At 48.7% G+C, this 24,104-nt stretch overlaps 1 protein-coding gene across 2 annotated transcripts in view; it reads right to left on the bottom strand.

Annotated features, from left to right (window-relative positions):
- ECE1 (endothelin converting enzyme 1) overlaps positions 1-22,845 on the bottom strand; it is a 117,782-nt gene extending 94,937 nt beyond the window's left edge. Inside the window, exon 1 of one of the 2 annotated variants that reach the window (XM_050931215.1) lies at positions 22,789-22,845. In XM_050931215.1, coding sequence (XP_050787172.1) covers positions 22,789-22,791 — 3 coding nt within the window. In that variant the 5' untranslated portion in view covers positions 22,792-22,845. Of the gene's footprint in view, positions 1-10,663; positions 10,855-22,788 lie in introns of those variants that run through there. The other variant, XM_050931216.1, reaches the window with a different exon arrangement.
- Between the last annotated feature and the right edge of the window lie 1,259 nt (positions 22,846-24,104).

The raw sequence follows: 24,104 nt of genomic DNA, 5'->3' as shown, positions 1-24,104 counted from the left end.
TAGATCTACTGCATTTCTTTTGTTATCTTCGCAAAGAAAGACCGGATTAGCCTGGCACAATCTATCTTTTGTAAAACCATGCTGTATTTTATCCTTGGTATAGGTATTTTATTTACCTATATGACTTTAATTAGTCTCTCATAAAACCTTGCATATAGTTGAGGTCAAACTAACAGGCCTGTAGTTTCCTGTATCACTTTTCTTCACCTTTCTTAAATAGAGGTCCTATATTTGCAATTCTTCAGTCATAGGCTACAACCCCCGAGTTTATAGTTTCATTAAAAATCCTTGCTGTGGGGCTTGCAATTTCATGTTCCAATCCCATTCAGCTGTTTGAGTTTGGTTCCCACCTCTGATGTGGTAATTACTACTTCCATATTCCCATTTCCATTAACCATCCTGCTACTGCCCCTAAACACCGCACTATGCCTATTAAAAACCGAGGCAAAATATTTGTTAAGGTGTTGGGTCGTGCCTAGATTATCTTGAATCTCAACCCCATCCTCAGTATTTAGTGATCCCACTTCTTTTCATGTTTTCTTTTTATTTATATGGCTGAAGAACCTTTTACTATTGATTTTAATCTGCTTTGCAAGTTCCAGCTCTGCTTGGCTTTTGGAAGTTCTCACTTTTTCCGTACATTTTCTGAACTGAAAGAGGTAGCTTTCTTTGCTGATCCACTCCTGGTAGGCTTTCTGCTTTCTTAGAATAACCTCTTCGAGATGCTTGTTCGTCCAGGTTGGGCTGCAACCCTTCTCTATGAATTTTTTGACTTTGCTTGGGATGTCGGGTTCAGGTGTTTTTTTGTAACTTTGATTTAAAGTAATTCCAAGCCTCCCACACATTCAGATCCTTAGCATTTGTCCTCCAATCTATATCTGGGAAGTTAAAGTCTCCCATAATCACCCAATTCTTGGTAATGTTTGTTTAATTAAATATTAAAGAGGTCTCTATCCATATCCAAATCGGATCCTGGGGCTCTGTAGCAGATCCCAAGCACTATCTCTGTACAGCCTCTGGTACCATTCTTCCCCAAACTGAATTTTATCCAAATAGATTCCATTGTATCCATTCCATCGCTTCTCTAGTCCACCGCGCCATTAAAATACAGTGCTACTTCACCACCCTTACCTTTACTTCCGTCCTTCCTGATCAGCACACACCCTTCAAACCTGTGCTTGAGTAATGACTACTGTTCCACCGTTTCTGTTATCCCTATAAGATCAGGTTTCACTTCCTGCACCAGTAGTTCTAAGTTCTAGTTCCTCCGTTTTGTTACCCAGGCTCTTTGCACTGGTGAACAGACATCTTCATTCTTTCTGCTTGGCCTTACCCAGATTCCTCACCTGATTAGGTACAGTCATTTTACTGCGAGTATCACCTACCTGACCATTCTTGTCAAGTGATTTGAGACTTTTTCCTACCTCGGTTGTTCCTTTCGCCATTATTGTATCCCCTCTCACTTGATTTTCCTTCTGCTCAGTATTAGAATCATGCACAGAGATTACATGAGCATCTTCCAACCATCTCCCCCAAATTCCTTGTTTAAAGCTCTCAGAATTAGCTGCACCAGCCTCCATCACATGAGAGCAGCCCTCTGTCTGTGAATACCTCCCAGTGGTCAAACATTCCAAAGCTCTCCTTGTAGCACCACTGCCCGTGCCATCTGATGATGATCGTAATCTTGCCTTGCCTTTGTTCTCCTCTTCTAGGGGCAGGTAGAATTCCACTGAAGATCACCTGAACCTTCATTTCTTCAAGCATCTTCTTCAGCCTGGCATAGTTTCCCTTGATATGTCCCAGTGAGAATTTAGCAGTATCATTTGTTCCCACATGAAGGACAATCAGTCCTATCCTTTCCTGCTCCCATTAGGTTCCTCTTCAGTCTCGGGTCCACATCCAATATGTTAACTCCTGGCAGAGTGCACACCTTTCTGTTCTCCAGATCAGCTCTGGGTTACAAGCCTGACTGTTCTCAATAGGGAGTCCCTAGTCACATAGACCTGACTCTTCCTGGTGTTGGTGTGATTCTCCAGCCTTCCCTCTTCTCTTCTTTCTGGCTGCAAGTTGTCTTGTCTTCTGTTCTCACTTGCAATCCTCTGAGAGTCATCCTCTATCTGCCTAGGGCTCCAAACTCCGGCTATCTCCATTGTCTCTTCCCCTCTTCTAGTAGGGCTAGGTAACCAGTCTGCTCTTCTGCCTAGTTATCATAGTCACTTGCTTCCATGGCCACTTTCTTCATCCAGCAGTCTACCCTCACAGAGCCTTGTGCGGCATGCATCTTCAAGTCTTGAGTTTTCCCTTCAGCCTTCTTCTATCATCCATTCAAATCCCCTTCTAAACTCAACCATAGTTTCTGGCTGCATCTGATTTTCTCTTCCATCAGTTCTATCAGATGGCACTTCAAAGCACTTTCAGGTCCCCTCTCCAGAACAACATACATCCCACATCTTCCACATGCAATCATCTTCACTGTCTCTACCATTCTTCGGCTCACTACCACAGCTGCCTCTGTAGTTGTCATAGTCTTCCCTCCTTAACTCCTGTTTAAGAAAGAACCCTGTCTCTTCAGCACTCCTAAGCTCCCCTTATGAATGCCCAGTCCAACTCCTCTGTTTTCTGCTATTTGCTGGCTTCAGTGCGCTGCCTGATCAAAGCTAGCACCCATAAGTTGTATATACCTTGATAGTATTCATCATCATGTATTTTTGACAGGTTTCCATGCCCCATTTTGGGCTTACGTCTCGCCCTCCATTCCCATTTCCATTGGTGTCGAGGTTTGGTGCCACTGACCATTTTGAAAAAAAAATTAATTATTTTTTATGTTTGAATAGGGGGAATGTTGTGTGATTGTGCTTTGATACGTTTGGTTAATTGTTTAGAGAAAAAGGTTACAAGAATAGAAAGAGGGCTTAAAGGCAAGGAGGTGTTTTTGTTTTGTTTTTTAAATAGGTTTAGAGGAAAAAAGGAAAGAAAGGTTATTAAACAGAAGAAAGATTGTTCGGTTAGGTTTAGTAAGGACAGATGATTTTAAAAGACTAGTTCGACATGTTATTAAAGACTAAAATTGTTTTGAGATAAATTTAAAAAGTGTATTAAATATAAAGTTAGGTTAAAAAAGAGCACATGGCAGAAAAAAGGGAATTTTATAAAGTTGAGACTGTTTAGTAAGCACATGGTAGAAACTATAAAGGTTGGTTAATAAAGCAGCATTTAAAACATTAAATACAAGGGTAAGTTAAGAAAAGATCTTGAGGCAGCAAATCCAATTTCTTGCAGGAAGCCAGTGAGGTGCTAAAGGGAGCAAAGCCCAAGAGCAGTCACTGCCAGAGCTGTCCCTACAGTATGGCCAATCAGGGCAACCGCTCTGGGCCCCGTGGGCCAGCGTGATAGGCTGGTGCACGTGGGTGGTGCGTGAACCTTTGGCTTGGGGAGGCTAGCCCCAAACCCCGCCCCTTCTGCATGCCCCAGAACCCAGAGCCCCCAGTCACAGTCACCGGCCCCCACCCCAGGCTGGCTAGTGCCCAGCCTTCCCCACTCCCAGCCCCAGAGTGCTGGGAGGGACAGCGGCATGGCCCCAGCCCCCTGGAGTCCAGCGACACTGCTGAAGCAGGGCCCTGGGGGGGGGGGGTGGAGTATGGCCGGAGCCATGCCTGGCTGTTTGGGGAGGCACTTACACCTCTTGTCAACCGTCTGTAATTAACTAACTATCTTGATTATCACTACAAAAAAGTTTTTTTTTCCTACTGGTAACAGGTCATCTTAATTAATTAGCCTCTTAGAGCTGGTATGGCATCTTCTCTGTGTGTATGTGTACACACACACACACACACACACCTTACATGTTCCATCCTATGCATCCGATGAAGTGGGCTGTAGTCCACAAAAGCTTATGCTCAAATAAATGAGTTAGTCTCTAAGGTGCCACAAATCCTCCTGTGCTTTTTCCGGATACAGACTAACACGGCTGCTACTCTGAAACAAGTGACTTTAGGCACCTACATGACTCAGTGGGACTTTTGTGGATCACAGTGGAGCCAAAACTGGGACTTGGTGTCTAAGTACTTTTGTGGGGCCCACACTTAAATTGCAATGACATCAGGGGGACTAAAGCACATGGATATGATGGGATACTCTGTTAAACAGAATGCACTTAAAACTCGTGCTATAATGCCTTCATCAACTAGGGCCTAGTTCAGCCCAGAACTATTGGGCTCCATGCAGGGCTCGCTGCATGGATTCTCTGGCCTGTATTATTATAATAATTCCTAGCTCCATCTAACCAGGCTGCCTGAGGACAGCCCCCAGCCCATGTCCTCTCCAGAGCAGGTAGAGGGTCCAGGGCTCCCCACAGTGGCCCAGGCTCCCTGGGCAGCTCTTATTGCAGCTCAGCTACAGCTTCTGGCCTGGCCAGGAGGTGGGGTCTCAGAGGGAAAAGCTGAGCAGGGCAGGGCCTCTGGGGCCTGGGCCTTGTGGCAAGGGGGGGCTGCTCCACACTGGGAAGAGGCTGGCACTGCAAGCAGGGTTGAGGGGGCCCCTTAAACCTGTCAGCTCTCCTGCCGTGAAGTGCAGCTCCTGCTGATGCCACTCCGTGCCTGCCTAAGGCTTGCAGTTTGGGGGGCTGTGTGGCCACCTGCCCCCCAAACTATGTCCATGTGAAAAAGTAGGCAGGCAGCGCCCCTTTGGCTGCCCCGGGTTCCGGCACCCCTGCAAACTCTGTACAGCACCTGGACGGCTACAGCACAGTTTACCCAGCTGACATATCCCAGAGCCTGTCTCCCTCCCATTTGTATACTTGAAACCTTCCCACAAATAACCCCTCTCAGCCAGCTGGCTTGAGATAAAGAAATCAGTCTTTGGAAATAGTTATTTAACGTAGCTCTAATTTGCTCTTCCCCTTCAGGTTTCCTTTGAAATACTGAAAAGCCAAAGGGGAATAGCTTCCCTACCACAGGCACTTGGCTGATCTGTGGCATCAGAGGGGGAGGGGAGGTAGAACAGAGGACTGCAGCAAGAGGTCAGGCTAAAGAATGCCGAGGTCACAGCCCTTGCTCCCAGGCACAGACTCCAAAGAAGAATTCAGTGGTTGCATGACAAAGCTAGCTGAAAAAGAATCACCCAAACAGGCCTCACACTGCAGGACATCCATGGGCAGATCATGCTTACAGCATGTCCTCCAGAAGGAAGTTCTTCTAAGCAATTTCAGGTCTCTAAAGGAAGGGACCATGCCCTAGACCAGGGGATGACATTTTCATAGCAAGGACCACATCTGAAAGAGAGAATGTCCTGTGTCTCCCTTATCCGTTGCCATCACTAGGACCTAGTTCCCTTTCATTTGAGGTAGCCTGGCCCTGTTTCCCTCCTGTTTACTGTTGCACAATATCCTTGTCTGACGGCAGTAATTAACAACATGGAAAAGTAATGTAAGGAGATATTTTAGCTTCCGTTAATGCAATTTAGCAGCTGGAAACAAGGAAGGAACCATGTGGCAGCCAGCTCTCCACAGACCACCACCAAGTGTCCTGCAGACCATAGTTTGAGAACTGCTGTGACAGACTGATTGCTCTTCTTTCCTAAGACACACGCTTTCCAGTTAATGACATTCTGTGGAATAAGATCCACCCTGCAATTTCAGCTGGATACAGTCCCCTTTGTTTCCTTTCCTAACAGTGAACTATTCGCTGCCACGCTAGGCACCAGAAGCTGCCTTTCAGAAGTACATGAAGTGTCTTTCCCTTCCTAGAAAGGTCACTGTTTGCACAGAGTAGTGATTCTTGGGTAAACCGTTTTCAGTGTGCATGGGATTTCTTTAAAGCAGTGGTCCCCAACCGTTTACAGGTGGTGGGTGCCAGATGATGAGCCACCGAGGACCGTGGCCAGCAGACAAGCATCCACTGAAATGCCACCAAAATAGCATCATCAAGTGGTATTGCCGCCAAAAATCAGCGGCATATCAGCGGCAGCGCTTTTTGGTGATGCCGCTTTTTGGCAGCATTTCAGCGGATGCTTGTCCGCCGGCCAGTATGCAGGTGCACATAGATGCCCTGGTGGGCGCCACTGTACTCAAAAGCACTGTGTTGGAGACCACAGCTTCAGGACAAGTGGCACTATAGAAATCCAAGATTACTACTCCCCAAACTATAAAGCCATCCCATTCCAGTACTAGGGAGCTCTAGCCTAAAGCCAATGGGTCAAATTCATCCCAGATGTAACTCCACTGACTTCAATAGAGTAACACTAAGGATTAGCCACTTTGGAGCCACTTTTACAGGCTCTGAGCCTTGGTTTACACTACAAGCTTATGTTTGTTGTGGCAAAGTACCTTCTTCTCCTCAGCAGGCTCAGGGTATGTCTACATTACAGGATTATTCCGATTTTACAGAAACTGATTTTTGGAAACAGATTGTATAAAGTTGAGGGCACACGGCCACACTAAGCACATTAATTCGGCGGCGTGTGTCCATGTACAGAGGCTAGCGTCGACTTCCGGAGCATTGCACTGTGGGTAGCTATCCCATAGTTCCCGCAGTCTCCCCTGCCCATTGGGATTCTGGGTTGAGATCCCAATGCCTGATGGGGCCAAAAATTTGTCATGAGTGGTTACGAGTAAATGTTGTCACTCAATCCTCCCTCCGCGAAAACAACGGCAGACAATCATTTTGCACCCTTATCCCTGGATCGCCCGGGCAGACGCCATAGCATGGCAGCCATGGAGCCCGTTCAGCCTTTTTTCACTGTCACCGTATGTCTACTGCATGCTACTGACAGACGCAGTACTGCAGTGCTACATAGCAGCATCCCCTTGCCTTTTGCAAGTTAGCAAAGACGGTTACCAGTCATACTGTACCATCTGATGCTGTCATGAGTGCTCCTGGCCGGCCTTGGTGAGGTCGGTCGGGGGCGCCTGGACAAAAATGGGAACGACTCCCCAGGTCATTCTCTAAGTTTTGTCTAATGGAGAGTCAGTCCTGCCTAGAACATCAGGCAAGCCTACTAAAGAACCAGAGAGGCAAACGGCTACTCCGGGTCAGAGCCCCAGACATCTCGCAGAAATGATGAGCTGCATGCCATTCTATGGGGTGCCCCTGCAACAACCCCACCCATTGATTCCCTCCTCCCACACCTCTCCTGGGCTACTGTGGCAGTTATCCTCCCATTTGTGTGATGAAGTAACAAAGAATGCATGAATAAGGAACAACACTGACTTCATTGCCTCTGCAAGCAGAGATCAAAGAGGGAAGGGGAAGGTGGTTGGCTTACAGCAAAGTAGAGTGAACCACCATTCTGCACTTGCTCAGACCATAGCTGAAAATGGGAATCTGTGACAAGCACTAGGACAGAAGCACAGGCAGGACTGAATCTCCACTGTGTGGGCCTTTGGTTGACACTAGTAAAATACAAAATGTCCCAGGATATGTATGTTGGGGGACAGTTCTAAACAGCATCTTAATTTGTTTATTTGCAGCAAAATGTAGAGGTCTAAGTATCTGATTGTGATCTCTGGTAGCAAGGGGTAGGCACGACCGTGCGGTGCTGCTGACTGGGGAGAGCAGCCTGAGGCAGAAGCCTCCAGCTGGCATCATATTCCAAGCAGGACTGAATCTCCATGAGACAAAACTTAAAGAAGAGAATGACTGGGAGTCATTCCCATTTTTGCTGAAGCGCCCCCGACCAACCTCACCGAGGCCAGCCAGGAGCACCCACAGAACGACGATGACAGATACCAGTCATACTGCACCGTCTGCCATCCGCAAGGGAAGAAGGGGATGCTACTGTGTAGCGCTGCAGCACCGTGACATTGGTGACATTGAAAAAAGGCGAGAAACGATTTTTTTCTCTGTGCTTTCACGACTGGGGGGTGGGGAGGGCTGACGACATATATCCTGAACCACCTGCAACAATGTTTTTGACCCTTCAGGCTTTGGGAACTCAGCCAAGAATTCAAATGGTTTTCGGAGAGTGCAGGAACTGTGGGATAGCTACAGTCGTCAGTCGCCCCTCCCTCCGTGAGCGTCCATTTAATTCTTTGGCTTTCTGGTACGCTTGTCTCAGCTCCTTAAGTTTTACACAGCACTGTGTTGAGTCCCTGTTGTGGCCTCTGTCCATCATGCCAAAAAATTTGGAAATTTTTTCAAATATTTTGGCATTTCGTCTATTGGAACGGAGTTCTGATAGAACAGATTCATCTCCCCATACAGAGATCAGATTCAGTATCTCCCGTACGGTCCATGCTGGAGCTCTTTTTTGATTCTGGGACTGCATAGTCACCTGTGCTGATCAGCGCTCCATGCTGGACAAACAGGAAATGAAATTCAAAAGTTTGCGGGGCTTTTCCTGTCTACCTGGCCAGTGCATCCGAGTTCAGATTGCTGTCCAGAGCGGTCACAATGGTGCACTGTGGGATAGCGCCCAGAGGCAAATCCCATCGAATTGCAGCCACACTAACCCTAATTTGAAATGGTAATACCAATTTCAGCGCTACTCCCCTTGTCGCGGAGGAGTACAGATATCGATATCAAGAGCCCTTTATATCGAAGTAAAGGGCTTCGTTGTGTGGACAGGTGCAGGGTTAATTCGGTTTAACGCTGCTAAATTTGAGACAAAGTCGTAGTGCAGACCAGGCCCAAGTCCTTTTTAGCCTTGGAGACACAGGTTCGGGCAAGGCAAATCCTTACCAGTAGCACAGGATCCAGCTATTCCTTTCCCCAGTCTGTCCCTTGTGCTTGTTTTCCTTTCCTTCTGCGGAGAGAGTGCAGCCTTCCTTCCTGGGAGAGTTCGTTGTCTTGCTGCACCCAGCCTACTGGCAGCTTCCGTGCTTCTCTCACTCTCTCTCACCCCCCCTCCTTCCACAGAGGGGCAGATTTAAAAAGGTCTCAAGCAGTTGGAGCCAGCTGAACCTAATTAGTTCCCTGGTAACCCTTTTTCCAGCTGAACCTTAATTCCCCATGGTTCTGTCTCCTCAGTGGATTGGGAGAGGCCTTTTAACCCCCTGGGATTAATTACTACCCCCTTCCCCCCCTTTGTAGCTGTTTGTCCTGAGTTTACCACACTGTATAACCACATCTCAGGGGTTTGGACAAGCAATGCAGTTATACTGACCTATCTTCCAGTGTAGAGAGCACTATGTTAACAGAGGGCTACTCTCATCTACATAGCTATCTCCACTGGTGAGAGAAGCTTTCTTGACTCTCATGGATCTACACTTTAATGTCCACTCTGCTAGAGAATCTGCCTACCATAGTTCTGCCAGAGGGCGATACCTTGGCCACGCAGTCAGTACAAGGGGAGCTATCTTTGTTTAATTCTGCTCAGAGGACTCTTACATACCAGAGCATGTTAAAAATGGGCAGCCATTTTTCTGGTTGTTTCCACTGCAGTTTCAGATACACGCAGATAAGCTCATGCTTTCTCAAAGTGCTGCTTCCCCTTTCTCAGGTGGTAGAGTTACGCTTCTGCCTTTCTGATTCCGGTCCGTTAGTCTGCAAGTGGCATCTCAAAAGACCACCATTGCACAGTGTCGCTGGAACTATGGGAAGTGAGAAGCCACAGCTGGTGCACACTGAACGTATGGCTTCAGCATTTAGTGAGTAGGGTGAAAACTAAGGTAAAGACAGGCTGGGCATTTCCTTGAGATTTAGAAAACCCTCTTTAGAGAGCCAGCCTTGGTGCAGTTAATCCTGCTCTTCCTCCTGCAGTGTCCAGACCTTCCCCGGAACCCAAGTGATCCATTTTGCCCGTTCATCCACCTGGCTCCAAGGAGTTCTGGTATCTCTCTCTGCATCGGTATTTGTTACACACTCACCACTGTGGTATCAGAGCACTAAACTGGGCTTATACATCACTAGTACCCCAGAAAGAGCCATTTCATTACAGAACCCCACAGAATAAATGACACTGACTAGGTCCCTCAAATGCCACTTTTGGGGGACACCTAAAAGAAGTGATCAGCACATGCAACTGGAAGGAGACCCCACTAGTTGGAGGGGGGAGACCCCACTAGCAGACTCCCTGATGGAAGGCTGATCAACAGGTTCTTACAGATACCTGTACACTCCCATTGACTTCACCGAGATCAGAATTTGGCACTAAATCTCTGTGCTAAATCTGCCCAGAGCAGCTGGCTGCCTGTTGGAGGATCCCTCTCAAACCAAGTCTTGATCCATTTCCTAGCCCCTGGTGATAGCATTAGATCCCATAATCCTCATATGTGCAAAACTCCCATTGACTTGCAGCTGCTTCATTCCCATCCTTCCCACATTCCATTATTATATTATTAACCCGATTTATTTCAGTGGTGTCTAGGGACCAACCAAGGCCAGGGCACCATTGTCCTAGGCACTGCACAAACCTGCCCTGAAGAGTTCACAATCTCCATAGATGAGGCAGGCAAAGGGCAGGGGAAAGGGGTGGACAGACACACAATGACATAGCCCAGCATATGCCGTTCAATGACAATGTGTGACAGGGAGATTTGCCAGCAGGAGGGATGGGTGCTCACTCCCATCCTTCCAATACCAGGCCCCCTGGAGGAAATCTCTTTTACCTGATAGAAGCAAACGTAACGTTAACCCAGCGTCCCCTAGGCACCAGACCCTCTTCCCCAGACTATTTTTTCAAAAGATTAAAAACAAGAACAATTCCATGAAGTAAGACACTGACTCACCTCTTACCAATTCAGCCTGGAGGGCAGCGGCCTGGGATGATTCTTTTAGATGGAAAAAGAGTCCCAGGAATCTCTTTAAAAGAACTCTCAGCTGTATGAGGGGTGGGGAGGATGGCACCAGACCTTAGAGGACTGTGCAGCTTGTACATGCAAGCCCCCGTTGAAACTTCTGTTAACGGAGCCCAGCCCACACACTGTCAAGGTGCAATTATGTCAGAGTATACGCACGAGAGGTTCCCTTTCACTGAATCACTTCCTCTGCTAATGATTGCCAGATATCCTCTGAAGCAGGGAGAGGATGCAGGGGGTTGAGCTATTCAGGTCACACTCTTCTTTGTAAATCTTCTTCCCTTTCGGCTGGTTCTGTGCATGCTACACGGGAGCTGTGTCTGTGGGAACCCAGTACAGAGCTCAGAGCCTTCAGCACCTGGCAGGATCTCACTCTCCCTGGTGCAAAGTAAACAATATGCACATTCCAGCTGTCTGAACAATCACACTGTAAAGTGGACTTTAAAGTGGATCCAGTCGCTAGAGTGTACTTGGGCTTTCAGAAAGCCTTTGACAAGTGAGGTCCCTCACCAAAGACTCTTATACAAAGTAAGTTGTCATGGGATAAGAGGGAAGGTCCTCTCATCACTGGTTAAAAGATAGAAAACAAAGTGTAGGAAAAAATGGTTAGTTTTCACAGTGGAGAAAAAATAAATAGTGGGATCATTCCAAGGATCTGTGCTATTCAACATATTCATAAATTATCTGGAAAAAGGGTGGTAAAATTTGCAGATGACACAAAATTACTGAAAACAGTTAAGTCCAAAGCTAACTGTGAAGAGTTACAAAGTGATCTCACTGAACTAGGTGACTGAGCAACCAAATGGCAGGCGAAATTCAATGAATCAAACAGATAATTTTAAAGGGCCAGGCGGCACAATGGCTAAGGCGGGCTAATGGCTAAGGTTGCTTCGGCGGACACATAGATGCAGCCCCTGAGGGAGAGTGTGTTTCCACGTACTACCCCTGCCCTGAGCTGCGGCCAATGGGAGCTGCGGGGCAGTGCCTGTGGGCAGTGGCGTGTGGAGACCCCTCCGGCATCCTGTCTAGGAGCTGCTGCCAGAGGTGGGTGTGGGTCACTTTTGGGAGCCGCCCGAGATAAGTGCTGCATCCCTCAATCTCTCCCACACCCCAACTCCCTCTCAGAGCCCAACTGCCACACCCCCTCCTGCACCCCAGCCCCATGACCCAGACCCCACACCCAAACCCCAAACTTCCTCCCTAGAGCCTGTCCCCCACACTCTCTCTCATACCCCAACTGTCTGCCCAGCCAAACCCCACACCCCAACTTCCTCCTAGAGCCTTTCCCCTGGACCCAACCCCCTGCCCCAGCCCAGAGCCTGCACCCAAACTCCATCCCAGAGCCTGACCACCCCCACACCCAAACTCTCTCCCAGAGCCTTAGGCAAGTGGAGAGTGGGGTGGGACTTGAACCTGTTCTGGGCACCACCAAAAATTATACAAACCCACCACCACTGAACACAGTCAACCTGTGGAACTCATTGCCAGGGTATGTTGTGAAGGTCAAAAGTACAACTGGGTTCAAAAAAGAATGAGATAAGTTCATGGAGGTTAGGTCCATCAATGGCTATTAGCTAGTGATACAATCCCACACTCTGAGTGTCCCTAAACTGTGATTTGCCAGAAGCTGATACTGGACAACAGGAGATGACCACTTAATAATTGCCATGTTCTGCTCATTCCCTCTGAAGCATCTGGCACTGACCATTGTTGGAAGACAGGATACGGGGCTAGATGGACCACTGGTCTTTCCCTGCATGGCCATTGTTACATAGGGGGGATGAAATGGATTACGCCATTTTTTGCTTCTTTATTGCATATAAAAGCTCCTTAGACAGGACTATAACAAATAAATTGTTTGGTTTTGGTCTCCATGAAGAAAATGGAAAATCAGGCCTTGTTTAGCCTAGAAGAATCCGTGGTGGCTAGAGAACTAGTGAAATATTTTGTTTTGTTCATACCTATTTAACTCCAATGTCTAATTAACACACAAGAGACATTCAGTATCTGCCATAGTTATTTGCAATGGTGTTGTAGCTGTATTTCTCCCAGGATAAGAGAGATACAAGGTGGGCAAGGTAACTCTTGTTTCTGGACCAGCTTCTGTTGGTAAAAGAGACAAGCTTTTGAGCTCCACAAAGCTCTTCTTCAGGTCTGGAAAAGGTAACCAGCGTGTCACAGCTAAATTATCGGTGGGAGAGACTGTTAAGCATAAGGGGTTATCACGTGTTGCAGGAGATCATTTAAAATGAAGTGGGCAATGAACACCGCTGCAGTCATAGGACAAACAAGAGTTAATAGCTTACCAATGGTTGTGATGAGCCATAAAGCCAAGGTCTCTGGATGAGTTCATGCTTTTTTAATATGTAGCAGAGTTTAAGCTCCCAGGCTCATCTTTTGAAGATTTTTTGCCATTTCCTTTGAGGACTAGGACCAAGAGGTCAGATATGGAGTGATCACTTTGTGAAAAGTTTCAGAGTAGCAGCCGTGTTAGTCTGTATCAGCAAAAAGAACGAGGAATACTTGTGGGACCTTAGACACTACCAAATTTATCTGAGCAAGTGGGTTTTAGCCCACAAAAGCTTATGCTCAAATAAATTTGTTAGTATCTAAGGTGCCACAAATACTCCTCATTCTTTTTGTGAAAAGTGTTCACCCAGAGCTGATAGAAAAACAATAAAAGACAAAAACCACCCTATGTGAGTTCATTCAAAAGTGTAGTGATTGTCTGGTTTCACCCACCTCAGAAGTCCCAGCAGCAACCATGCTCTCACCCACCTTGTCTCTCACTTTGTTAAAATTCCAGCAACCACCACCATTAACGGGAAAGAGGTTGCAACAAACTGCTGAGATAACCAGAAATTCCTCCAGCAAAACCAGATTTTATGTTACTAATAAAAACAAGCAGAGGGAGAAAAGGATACGTGCACATATTTGGTGCTTATTTATACATCATAAAATGCAAACATACCCTCTGCACAAACTCAACTAAAAAAAAAAAATTGCCATTCCTTTAAAACTCCTTTACGTTCACGTGAAAGATGCGAATGGCCCAAACTCATTCACATTGTCCAAACCCACCCAGAATTACCCAGCATGGCTGGGCAGAGAGCCAGCGATCAGGCTTTCCAATCCTCTGCTCCAATGCTAGCACAAAAGCCCAGAGCCCAACTATGGAGCCGTGTGCACCTGGGCAAAGTGAGTGTAACAGCTCTGACTTGGACTCAGAAGCATGGTATACCCACTATGCAGAGGTGTAGATGGCACCACAAGGGACAAGGTCCTAGGAAATCACTCCAGGCTGGACACATCCGAGAACAGAAGAGCAGTGAATGCGGTGGGGCTCACTAGTCAAGGCAGAGACTGTGGGGCAGGCTAGGGCTTTATCTTGCCTTGCTAACTCATGTTAAAATTACAATCTGTCTTGTCTACATTAGGATTTTACCTCATGTTAGTTGCCATGTATTGGCTAATGCCTTAGCGGAGAAAAGGTCTAGATGGCAGCTCCAGAGCACTGAGCTCGTGAGAACTTCCCATTCAAAGCCCCATTAAAAAACCTCATCTGACATGACTGGCAGAGGAAGCTTTACTCATTCTGAAAGCAAGGTTGGCATAACCCCTAGGCTGGAGATTGTCAGTATCACAGTGTAGATGATTCACTTTCAGGATGGGCTTTTCTTTCAGTTCTTGCAAATAAACGCATCGACCTTGTTTCAAATTAAGTGCCTCCAATGAGAAGCTATTTTAACTTTAACAGGGTTAATTATTTTATGTTTATAATACCTATCTGGTGGATCAACAAAGTGCTTAACAAACCTGGTTGCGTTCTCTTCTGGCGGCGTGCTAATTAAAACTTCAATTAATTGTTACATAGATTTCAGGTCTGACATGAATCTGCAACAACTAGCCACTGGAGCGCTGTCTTTAACTGCTGTTTGCTTAGCTGGCAGCACTGATCATTCTAATCAATCCAAATGGGGTCTGCAATACTCCTAATTACCAAGATTTTCAAAGGTAACTGAGAAGTCTGGTTGTCTCAATTTACCTCGTTATGAAGGAGGTCCGACTAGCTGATCACAGCGGTCACTTCTTGGCCCTGGAACTATGGAGTTTTGGGTCCCCATGCCCAACCTGAGACCGGAAAAGCTGGCCCCTTTAAGGTATCTTCAGTTGATTTCAATGGGCATTAGGAGCCTAAATACTGCTGAAAATCTGTGCCTTGGCCTATGTCTCCGGAAACCCCACAGAACTTCTGCTCAGGTCCCAGTCAGATTCACCAGCCTGGGCCTGCCCATTGAAGTTTCCCCGAGAGCTGTGTAGTGCATTGAGTGGCTCAAAGCAGAGGGAAAAGCTGACCTCATGGTGTTTACACATTGTTATTCCTCCTGCCACCTCCTCCTCCTGGCTAGAGCTCTGCAATCTTGGCACACCTTTGGCTCCCTGCTGCGCCCACTGATGTGTTTACAATCATATGTAGAAAGTGTATGAGGCAGATCCAAAACATTCCCTCGAGCAGGTGATGAGCAAAAGGATTCTTAAAAATAGCAAGACATGTGGGAGCTGGCTCATTCAGCAAACCCAGGATTTCTGAAACACAGAGCATGCTGGCATCTTAGACTGGGTACTCAGCCATATTTTCAGGGCCAGAGTCTGCTCTCAGTTACACAGCACAGAATCTGAAGTGACTCTGCCAAAGCCTACAGAGTTATTCTGAATCCATCCCCATATGGGATTCATCGAGGAAGGCTGGTCTGGTAAGTTAAAGCACTGGACTCCAGCTTGGATTTCAGACTCCCTGCAAGACCTGAGGCAAGTCACTTAACACCTCTGGTCCTCAGTTCTCCAGCTGTAAATGGGGATCACAATATCTTTTTCTCCCACCCTTTGTCTTGTCTATTTATAGTCCGTAAGCTCTTCAGGGCAGGGACTGCCTCTCACTCTGTGACTTCCTCAGCCACACACACACACACACCAGAGCCCTGATCTTTAGCTGGGACCTCTAGATGCTGCTGAGATATAAATAAGGCCTGGTCCACACTACACAGTTAAATCAATTTAAACAGCGTTAAATCGATTTAACTCTGTACCCGTCCACACAACAAGGCTCTTAAAATCGATTTTAAGGGCTCTTAAAATCGATTTCTGTACTCCTCCCCAACGAGAGGGGTAACCCTAAAATTGATATTACTATATCGATTTAGGGTTAGTGTGGACGGAAATCGAAGTTATTGGTCTCATTCCTTTAATGTAGCTACCCAGAGTGCACCGCTCCGGAAATCGATGGTAGCCTAGGACCATGGATGCACACCACCGAATTAATGTGCCCTAGTGTGGATGCATAAAATCGATTTTATATCGGTTTTATAAAACCGATTTTAATAATTTCAATTTTATGCTGTAGTGTAGATGTGACCTAAGATTCTGCCCGTGGGGTGCTGAAAACCAGTGCAGAACAGGGGTATTACACAGAGCCAGCTCTAGGTTTTTTGCCACCCCAAGTGAAAAAATATACCTTCAAGAGTGCAACTCCTGGAATGCTGTCCCTGGAATTGTGCTGCCCCAAGCATGTGCTTGGTTTGCTGGTGGCTAGAGCTGGTCCTGGTAGTACAGTCTGATTCTGCTATCAGCTCTGAACCTGCACCAGTGCAAGGTGGCTGAGCATGTAACCACCATTGATTTCCAAGAAGTTACTCCTGATTTACAAGGATATAAATGAGAAGAAAAATCAACCATGTGTCTTTGCATTCATTCATCTTGAACCATGCAGCACTTTCCCTGGTTTTGCAGCTATACATCAAATTCCAAAGTCATTCTACTTCCCTCTCCTATCTCGGGACCCTACATCCAAACACCACAATTACATGGGTGTTTGTGCATGTATCCACACTTTCATGTCTCCTCCTAACCTCAGTTTACTCATCTGTACGAGTCTTGGGGGAGGAGCACTGTGAGGCTTAAATTATTAATGTTCGAAGAGCACTTTGAGAGCCTCTGATGAAAGAGGATAAATAAGGGACTATTACTGTACTGTAATAACAATGTAAAGCAAATACCACCTTGATTTCTTTAGTGCCCCAAACTATTCTTGGTTTACAGATTTGTGCCTTTAATCTTCTGTTTGATCTAGGTTCTGGTAACCTTGGCTTAATCATCTCTTCTTCCTATCATGAACCTCCCAAGTCTTTTAACCCTGCACTTGCCCTTCCTCCTAGCCACTCCCTTCTCTTTTAAAATCTAACCAGAGCCCGTCCGTTTCCCTTCTGCTTACCATTAGCCCTGCACTAACAAAGGATGCTATATTTAAATGGAATTACACCGCTACAAGGCGACCTGATAGAACCCAGGTTCACCTATAGCGTGGTAGCAGCGGGGCTCTGGTGGCGTTTAAAGGGTCCAGGGCTCCGGCTGCTGCAGGGAGCCCCAGACCCTTTAAATCACCTTTGGAGCCCTGCTGCTGCTACCCTGGGGCTGCGGCAGCGGGGCTGGGCTGGCAATTCAAAGGGCCCAGGCTCCCCACTGCGGCCAGAGCCCTGGACCCTTTAAAACGCCGCCACTACCCCAATATAACAGCGTTTCACTTACAACGCGGTAGGGATTTTTGGCTCCCCATGACCGTGTTACATCGGGGTGGCAGTGCATTGCACTGAAATCCACTCTCCTTTAGTGGGCCTGCTCTGGCTGAGCAAAGAGCTGATAAGTAATCCAGGAGAGGGAGGAGTTGATGGCCTCACATAATCATTTTCCTTCATGCACTGGGGAAACAGGTTTGTGGCACCCCAACTGGAGTAGGGTGCTCAGATCCTGCTTAAGTGTGAGCCTATGTTGCCTCCTAGTGGCTGCAACCCACAATCTATATACCTTAATATTACCACCACTCAAATAAAATCTCCTTCAGCATAAGTGCTAGGGTTTGTGCTTTGGAAGAAAAGCCTCTGAGTTCTATGTATGCTGCTGTATATGTCCCAGTTAGCTAGTGATCGGTGTCCGTTGTTTGAAGCCACTGATTTAGTAAAGGAATGGACTATCGAACGAAGTATGAACTAGAAGATCAAAGGCCAAGAATAAACATTTGTGCTGGACAAACATTCCATGGGAGGGTCTATGGGACCAGAGAAAGCCCAGTCCCCATCCCATGAGAGCATAACAGATGCCACAGGAACAGTGGGCCTGTTTCTGACCTCACATCAGAGTTAGGCCATTGATTTCATTGGAGCTGCTCTGCACTTGCACCAGTGGAAGTGAAATCAGACACAGGCCCCCAGCATCCAAGTTTCCTTCTCTACTTAGCACAGGGGTGGGAGGAAGAGGCTGCTGGCAATTAAAACATAGTTACAGTTAGCTTTGTAAAGTGCTAAGAGTCCTGGCTGTTTTGCTAAACACAGAGTCCTAAAAAGTATGATAATCTCCATGGCTTCCTGTTTGTGGGGGCCCTGACACACATCAGCCCAGCTTATGAAACAATATGCAAATGTCATTTATCAGGAGTTTGCTAATGTTGGAACAGCCTGTCCCACCCTGGTTCTGCTGGGAAACATGAGCAATTTAATTATCAACTGGAAGCATGGGCCTGAGGGAGCCATAATGCCCAGATGACTCCACCCCCACCGCCCAAATGAGCCTTGGCTTTCTCATCCTCCCAATGCTTCTCAAATCAGCCTTGATTGTTGCTTTGGGAAGCTTATTCCAAATAAGCCACTTAAATGCTTCAGATCCTGCTTCAGCTTCCTTAGCAGAGAGGGAGGGCAAATATTGGTTAGCCTAGCCAAAAGAAGGCTGAGGGGGGATATGCTTGCTCTTTATAAATATATCAGAGGGATTAATATTAGGGAGGGAGAGGAATTATTTAAGCTTAGTACCAATGTAGACACAAGAACAAATGGGTATAAACTGGACACTAGGAAGTTTAGACTTGAAATTAGATGAAGGTTTCTAACCATTAGAGGAGTGAAGTTCTGGAACAGCCTTCCAAGGGGAGTAGTGGGGGCAAAAGACATACCTGGCTTTAAGATTAAGCTTAATAAGTTTATGGAAGGGATGGTATGACAGAAGAGCCTAATTTTGGCAATTGATCTTTGATTATCTGTAGATAAGTATGCCCAGTGGTCTGTGATGGGATGTTGGATGGGATAGGATCTGAGTTACTGCAGAGAATTCTTTCCTGAGTGCTGGCTGGTGAGTCTTGCCTACATGCTCAGGGTTTAGCTGATCGCCATATTTGGGGTCGGGAAGGAATTTTCCTCCGGGGCAGATTGGCAGAGGCCCTGGAGGTTTTTCGCCTTCCCCTGCAGCGTGGGGCATGAGTCACTAGCTGGTGGATTCTCTGCAGCTTGAGGTCTTCAAACCACAATTTGAAGACTTCAATAACTCGGCCATAGGTTAGGGGTTTGTTATAGAAGTGGATGGGTAGGGTTCTGTGGCCTGCTTTGTGCAGGGGTTCGGACTAGATGATCATAATGGTCCCTTCTGACCCTAGAATCTATGAATCTATTGCTTCCTGTTGTACCCACTACATTCCTGCTGACCTACTAGCAGAAGCTTGGATCTTAAAAGATGGCCATCTCCCCAACAGAGTGGAAGAGGGAGTGTGATCCAATGGTTAGAATGGGCAACAGGGGAGTCAGGACTGCTGGGTTCTATTCTTGGCCCAGTCACTGTGTGAACTTTGGCAAATCACTGAACTGCTCAGTGCCTCAGTTTACTCATCTGTACGAGTTTGGGGGGAGGTGCACTCTGAGGCTTAAATTATTAATGTTTGAAGAGCACTTTGAGAGTCACTGATGAAAGATCAATAAATAGAGGACTATTATTGTACTGTAATAACAGTGTAAGGCAAAGACCACTTTGATTTCTTTAGTGCCCAAAACTATTCTTGGTTTGTAGATTTGTGCCTTTAGTCTTTCATTTGATCTAGACTCTGGTAGCCTTGGCTTAATCATCTCTTCTTCCTGTCTCATGAACCTCCCAAATCTTCTCTCCCAAAGGGCCCAGAGCTGTGTGACTCTTTAGTGAGGCTATGACTCGCCCTCTAGGCCCTGCCCCATTCAAGCTGCATCTGCTGAACCTTTCCATCAACACAACCACTGTCAAACATTAAGCTAACGGGATTCAGAACAATGTAGTGACTTCCAGCTGCCCTCAGTTAACCAGGGGCGGCTCTATGTATTTTGCCGCCCCAAGCACGGCAGTCAGGTGGCTTTCGGCAGCGCGCCTGCGGGAGGTACGCCGGTCTCACACCTTCAGCATACCCGTGGGACCGGTGGACCTCCCACATAAATCCTGCAGAAGGCGGCACGCCGGTCCCACGCCTTCAGCGTACCCATGGGACCGGTGGACCTCCCACATAAATGCTGCAGAAGGCGGCACGCCGGTTCCACACCTTCAGCGTACCCGTGGGACCAGTGGACCTCCCACATAAATGCTGTAGAAGGCAGCCTAACTGCCGGCAACCGGCAGGCTGCCCCCCACAGCTTGCTGCCCCAGGCATGCGCTTGGTGTACTGCTGCCTGGAGCCGCCCCTGCAGGGTGCAGATCGCCCCCACCACAACCCGGGATGGGTTATTTGTTCAGACCAAACAGCTGCTGACAGATTCACAGTCTTGGCTATCAAAATCCCCATTGCCTAATGTTAAATGTTTGTCGCTTAGAAGGGCTATCAATGAGTGTGTCAACAAACTGCATCACCAATCATGGGCTTATTCCTTTGGAGCTCACTGCTGGGCACCTTCCCTCAGCCTCTGCTGTTTTCACCTCACACATTCCCTCTGGCCCAGTGGCTTCTATGCTTGCATATTACAGAGGCGCTCAGACGTTTCAGTGATAAGGGCCATGCAAACACCTTACTTGATGGAAAATCTACACACGCACACAATCCGCTTTGAAGGGCTAAAATCTGAGATCCTGACACAGTTCCTGACTAGGCCAGACGCCTATCAGCATCAGACAGAGCTTTGCTTGAGTAAACAACATCCACCTGTAACATGGACTGAACCTGGGGGACCTCTGAATCTAAAAGCATAAGCCTCTGCTGCCAGAGCCAGATCAGGCTCTGCTAACTACCACTGCAGCAGGCTTATCAGCCTCTCCCAGGACCCAGCCACCCATAGAAAATCACACCGAGTGGGCAGGCATTACACAGGTGGTGACCAAGGCCAACAGAATATAGCTCTTTGACAATGAAGGAAAGTCTCAGGGCTGTTGAGGCTGCACACTCCAAGCCTCATGACTGGAGTGAAATTCACACGTACAAGAAATTTGTTCCGGGGAGGGGGAAAAAATACCTTTGCTCTCAGAGGCCTTTAGTGTACTTCACCCCTCTCTATTGGGTAGACTAATGCATTAAGTTGAAACAGCACATATGTCCACTGCCTGCCAGATAACTGCCTCTTGTTAATTCCTCCCCAAAGTCTGATTAGTTAGGTCCTAACCCTTTAGTGATTCTTGTTATGTTCCATGGCGCACATACATACAGAGAAGTTAGATAAAAACATAGAATATTCTTACTAGAAGGTTGCAACATAACACTACTGTATTTCTTACAATTCAGAACAACCACCATCAAGAACCCAAAACAGAGAGAGAGAAAACAGACTGCTCCCTAGAGGGACCAAGGCACAACTCATCCCTCCTTTTTCCAGGCTGGGAGCACTGCAGCAGTCAGACACTTCTCCACAGAGTCCCCTAGCCTACAAACAGGACCAGAACCCCACCCCCTCCCCACATTCTTAAAGGGATAGCTTTCTATTCCAACACAGACCTCAATATACCATAATTCTGTAACTAGTTACATGTCTAGGTATTTCCCATTCTTCTCTGATTCAGAGACTGTGGCTTCTCAGCTTAGTCCTCTGCTGCCACTCATCAGTTTTAGAGTTGGCATGGTTGCCAAATGATGATGCTGAAGACTCACTCCCCATCTGAGAGCTTCTGGGTAGGCTGTGCTGAGTTCAGGTCTGGGTGAGGTGAGCCAGCCACCAGCCCCAGTCCAGCCCATTCTGGAAGGTTGGTGGCTTTGTGCGTGTCCCTCTCCTTAATCCAAGACACTAAGATCTTGCACTTTCCTATGATCTCTGTGCACACGGGCAGCCTCACAGCACTGACTTTACTCTCAGGGCCCCGATTCGGCCTGCTCTGGGCTCAGTGTAAAACCTGAGACAGATTCCTTGAAGGGCCGAATCCTCACTATTTATTTCAAAGTCCTGCTCAGAAATCTGGAACGGAGGAGTCCAGCCAAGACATTACGGGTGGATATAACATAGAGGGTGGGATACATAGGAAGCTCCTAGATGATGGAGAGCACCTCCATGCAAAACATGGACTGTTCATGCTCTCAAGTGGCACAGATATTGGCCAGACCATCTGTCTCTCTAGAGATTCCTAATGCACGCCTCACCATGCTAGCTAGACACTCCATGAGTTGCCTTAGAGGTCACTCCGTCTCAGGGGCGGCTCTAGGTATTTTGCCGCCCCAAGCACGGCAGGCAGGCTGCCTTCAGTGGCTTGCCTGCAAAAGGTCCCCAGCCCCGTGGATTCGGTGTCAGCCTGCGGGAGGTCTGCCGAAGCCATGGGACCAGCAGACCCTCCACAGGCATGCCACCGAAGGCAACCTGCCTGCCGCCCTCACAGCAACCAGGGCGGCCCCCCGCGCTGGCGCCCCAGGCACGCGCGTGGCCTGCTGGTGCCTGGAGCTGCCCCTGCTCTCTTCGTTCACTCCCGCTCCCAGACGGGTCCAGTGCTAGATGTCACCTCGCCCTAGATCCCATTTGCTACTCTGGACCCACCAGCACCTGAAGCTTCTTGGCCTCCAGCTGTTCTTAGCACATGGGGATCTGTCCATGCTCTGTCATCTGTTCCCCCCCCACTCCCCTTGTGTGTGGCTCAGATTTACTTCACTTCTGTCACGCCTGTCCCCCGACGCCCTTGCCCTCCCACAAGCCCACTCAAGCCCCACGGCCAGGCCAGCGGGCGCCTCTCCCACGGCGCGGCTGTTCGCGCCAGCGTCCCCCGGCAACGAGCGAAAGCAGAGCCGGCCCGTGCACACCCCTACCGCAGCCACTCACCATGGCTGAGCCCGCAGCCGCGCTCCTCCCGGCTCCTCCCGGCCCGCCTGCGCTGCGCTCCGCAAGGGACCCAGGCTCGGCGCGGCGCGGCCGGTCCCCCGCCGCAGCCCCAGGGCCTGGCTCGCAGAGCCGGAGAAGCAGCGGCGCCGACCTATGCGCGCTGCCGAGGGCAGTACCTGAGCCGAGCAGCCAATCGCGAAGCGGGAGGGCCGGACTTCCTCGCTCGGCCCGAGCCGAGGGGGAGGATGCGCCGGGGGAAAGCTCCGCGCTCCTGAGCCAGCGGGCGGCTGCAGCACCTGCCGGGCGGGGAGCTGCTCCTGGGTTAGCGCTGCCAGGCGTCTAATGGCACAAACCTGAACCCTCCGCCCCCACTCGCTCCCTTTCCCTGGGCTGGGGCCGAAGGAGTCCTGTGTGGGAGGGGACTCCGGGCTGAGCCTGGGGGCAGGGGAGAGGGGCAGCAGGGACTGCGGGGTGCAGGCTCGGCCGGGCAGCGCTTCTCTTGAGTGGCTCCAGCAACAAAGCCTGAACTCACGGACTGCTGGGCAGCTCTGCCTGCTTTCCCTGCCTGCAGGCACCACCCCACAGCTTCCATTGGCCGCGATTCTCTGTGCCCAGCCAATGGGAGCTGTGGAGTCAGTGCTCAGGGTGGGGACAGTGCTCAGGGTCCCCCCGGTGGCCACCGCCGGATATGCTGGCCACTTCCAGGAGCGGGGCAGAGCCAGGGCAGGTAGGGAGCCTGGCTCAGCCCTACTGCACCACCGGACTTTTAGAGGCCTACAATCTCCTGGATTGGCTTCAGTAGCCTCCGGGAGATCAAGCCCAATTCTGTGAGATTCCCAGCCAAACTAGGAGGGTTGGCAGCCTTACCTCCGGCTGGAGGTGTGGGCTCTGGGGTGGGGCCAGGGATGAGGTTTTTTGCATGCAGGAGAGGGCTCAGGGCTGGGGCAGGGGGTTGGGGTCCGGTGCGGGGGGAGGTGCAGCCTCCAGGAGGGAGTTTGGGTATGGGAGGGGACTCTGGGCTGGCGCAGAGGGCTGGGATGCAGGAGGGGGGTTGGGGTCTGGGGTCCTGGCAGCGCTTACCATGACTCCGAGGAAGCAGCCACCAGGTCCTTGCAGCTCCTAGGCACACGGAGGGCCAGGAAGGTTCCATGTGCTGCCATCACACCCACAGGTGCTGCCCCCCCCAAATGGGAGCTGCATAGTCAGCAATTGGGGCAATGCAGCACATGTAGCTTCCTTGGCTGCCCATGCACCTAGGTGCTGCACGAACCTGGTGGCCGCTTCCAGGAGCTGCGCAGAGCTAGGGCAGGCAGGGA

This window comes from Gopherus flavomarginatus, chromosome 21 (assembly GCF_025201925.1).
Source record: "Gopherus flavomarginatus isolate rGopFla2 chromosome 21, rGopFla2.mat.asm, whole genome shotgun sequence".
NCBI classification, from domain to species: Eukaryota; Metazoa; Chordata; order Testudines; family Testudinidae; genus Gopherus; species Gopherus flavomarginatus.
Note: the sequence above shows the minus strand (reverse complement) of the source record. Positions and strands in the feature narration are given on the sequence as shown.